Genomic DNA, 3,108 nt, shown 5'->3' on the forward strand with positions numbered 1-3,108 from the left:
GTAGTATATGCATGGGTAAGGAGAAGAGTTGTGGACTTGTCCCACGTTCATTGGCATCATGTCATTCTAGAAAGTAACTGCTATACTTCAGGTGCATCCATTTTAAGTTAAATACTTTGTAGTTCTCTTTGGGTTTCTTTCTTGCAGAAGACTTCAAGTAGCAATCAGATATAACACTTTTCCTTGTGGCCATGCTTGTGCCTAATCACAGAATTTTAAAGAGGAGAGGTCTAAGAATTTCTTTCTTAGAAAGAAATTTCTTTTAATTTATGTAGAAACTATGTTAACATGATTGACTAGTTTCATAGATATAATACTAGTTCAATAAGATTTAGAAGATTTGTAATTGTGACTAACATTTCTCCCTGTTGTTGCTCAAGGGTTTTTTGTTAACTTCATCTGAATATTGTTTTCATGTGTAATTTATGAGAATGTAAATAAAGCCTTTTTTATAATATGCATAGGTTAATATTTATCGGTTAGTCACAAAAGGATCAGTAGAAGAAGATATTCTTGAAAGAGCCAAGAAAAAGATGGTGTTAGATCACTTAGTAATTCAGAGAATGGACACTACAGGGAAAACTGTACTACATACAGGCTCTACTCCTTCCAGGTATATTTGGGTTTTTTTTCATATTAACTTATGCTTAAGTATACTTGACTATTTGAGTAAAAATGTAAGTCATTTCACTTGGTTAATAAAAGGCAAACAATATGTGGTAAGGAGTTATGTAAGTAAAGACTGCAAAGTATATTGGTTTTGCACTTTTTTTTCCCACATATTAAATATTGCTTTTATTTAAGTCAAAAGGAAGTTTGACTCACGGTTATAGTAATTTGAAAAAATTCACTAAGATAAAGTATTTGTCTGAAACTCTGTATTTCAGCTCAACACCTTTTAATAAGGAAGAGTTATCAGCAATTTTGAAGTTCGGTGCTGAGGAACTTTTTAAAGAACCTGAAGGGGAAGAAGAGGAGCCTCAGGTAAATGGAACAGTGCATCTACACTTGATGGACAGAGAAACTAAAAATGCATATGAATTGTTTTGTTGTAAAGAGAAACTTCTGTTTCAGGAAATGGATATAGATGAAATCCTGAAGAGGGCTGAAACTCGAGAAAATGAGCCAGGCCCACTAACTGTAGGAGAGGAGTTGCTTTCACAGTTTAAGGTATTGCTCTGTTCCCTCCCTCCTCCCTTAATTATACTTTCTTTTATAAATGCTACTTTTTCTTTTGTGCACCTATTCATCTTTTCTTCATTCTTATGAAACAGGTGCAACAGTAAGTCAACTCTTTGGCACAGAATGTCTTTTCACCTATACAGGGTAATTACTGCCAGTGCGAACATTAAAAAATACATAATGTATTTTGCTGACAAAATAAGGAAGAGATTTACAAATACATTAGTCTTTGATTTAATTATTAGAATACTGAGGAGGGCTGTTTTTCATTTAATGCTTTATATTGTTAAGCACCTGTGGTACTTCTAAAAACAGAGAATGAAGTTTGGATTTCTTAGTTGATGACTTCTACAAATTCCTTTCAGCCCCCCTGTAAACGTGAATGCCAGATATGCTTAACTGGATAACACTTAAAATATTAAGTGGGTCCAAATTGTGTATGATGGTTTGGGGTTTTTTTCTGTGTGGATCTTTTTGTTGTTGTTTAGGTTTGGTGTGTGTGGTGTGGTTTTGCTTGTTTTTTACTTTGAAGCAGGACAGGACGTTTTTAGATCAGTAGAGTACTAAATCACTTTCCTGCTAATCATTCATTTGCAGCATATTGTGATTTCTACAGTTTATTAATGTTTGTTCTACATTATTATTGTTTCATATTAAATCAGGCATTCAGTTAGACTTTTCTGCTTTGAAGGAAATTAAACAACAATCACAGCTATTAGAGAGTCATTTCATAGTGTTTCTATATTACTCAACTTGTAAAAGAAGAAAAAGATTCTCATCTTTATATTCAGCATGTTGCATAGTGTGTACGTTTCATATATGAAAATACTTTCATTAGAGACAGTGCTTCACAAAGCATTCTATATGTGTACATTTTGTGTCTATATAAATAAATAAAATATGCCATTCTGAACTTAGTTTTCCTAAAATATTAATTACTGACTCTTTGAATAAAATAATGTATTGATTTTGTGAAAATACTTATGTTCCAATACATAAGGTGGCTAACTTTTCCAATATGGATGAAGATGACATTGAGTTGGAACCAGAAAAAAATTTAAGAAACTGGGAAGAAATCATTCCAGAAGTCCAGCGGCGACGAATAGAAGAAGAGGAAAGACAAAAAGAGCTTGAAGAAATATATATGCTCCCAAGGATGAGAAACTGTGCAAAACAGGTAGCTCTGGGATTTGACTTTGATTTTTTGTTGTTGTTTGTTTATTTTTTCACTGCTGTTGTTTTGGCCTGTATTTTTTGGTTGGGTGGTTTTCACACATGGCGTGCCTCTCCCCCTCCCCATTTTTGACAGGCTAGATAACACATTAATAAAATGTTTTAGTCCTATAGCTTTTGACAACTTAATCTGAAATTCCAGATCAGCTTTAATGGAAGTGAAGGGAAACGCAGTAGGAGCAGAAGATATTCTGAATCTGATAGTGACTCCATCTCAGAAAGAAAACGACCAAAAAAACGTGGACGACCACGAACTATTCCTCGAGAAAATATTAAAGGATTTAGCGATGCAGAGATTAGACGGTAAGATGTGGGGGGACATGCATGTTTAAAGGGACAAAACATAATTTTTTTATCATTTTAGAGTTTGAAAATATGGAAAGCAGTTTGTTTTTCCTGAACTGAGTGGAAAATTTTTATTCTAGGCATTTAAGGCTTGACTCTGTGTACTTTGGGGTGGTGACATAAGGAACTGCCCTCGGGGACAAGGGAGCAAAACAGAGCTGACAGAGCTGGCAGATCTTTAAGGACGCTTTCCACAGAGCGCAAGAGCTCTCGATCCCCAAATGTAAGAAATCAGGAAAGGAAGGCAAGAGACTGGCATAGCTAAGTGGAGACCTGCTGGGCAAAATAAAGGTCAAGAAGGAAATGCACAGGCAGTTGAATCAGGGACAGGTATCCTGGGAAGAGTAC

At 34.9% G+C, this 3,108-nt stretch overlaps 1 protein-coding gene across 1 annotated transcript; it reads left to right on the forward strand.

Annotated features, from left to right (window-relative positions):
* Positions 1–464: 464 nt before the first annotated feature.
* On the forward strand, positions 465–2,718 carry LOC104624736 (chromodomain-helicase-DNA-binding protein 1-like; the record flags this gene model as incomplete). Its single annotated transcript, XM_010292180.1, has 5 exons — positions 465–613; positions 888–984; positions 1,075–1,170; positions 2,183–2,359; positions 2,558–2,718. Coding segments are annotated over 5 exons (680 nt in total), but the record flags the coding sequence as incomplete, so codon positions are not given.
* Between the last annotated feature and the right edge of the window lie 390 nt (positions 2,719–3,108).

The sequence above is a fragment of the Phaethon lepturus genome, unplaced genomic scaffold (assembly GCF_000687285.1).
Source record: "Phaethon lepturus isolate BGI_N335 unplaced genomic scaffold, ASM68728v1 scaffold10538, whole genome shotgun sequence".
NCBI classification, from domain to species: domain Eukaryota; kingdom Metazoa; phylum Chordata; class Aves; order Phaethontiformes; family Phaethontidae; genus Phaethon; species Phaethon lepturus.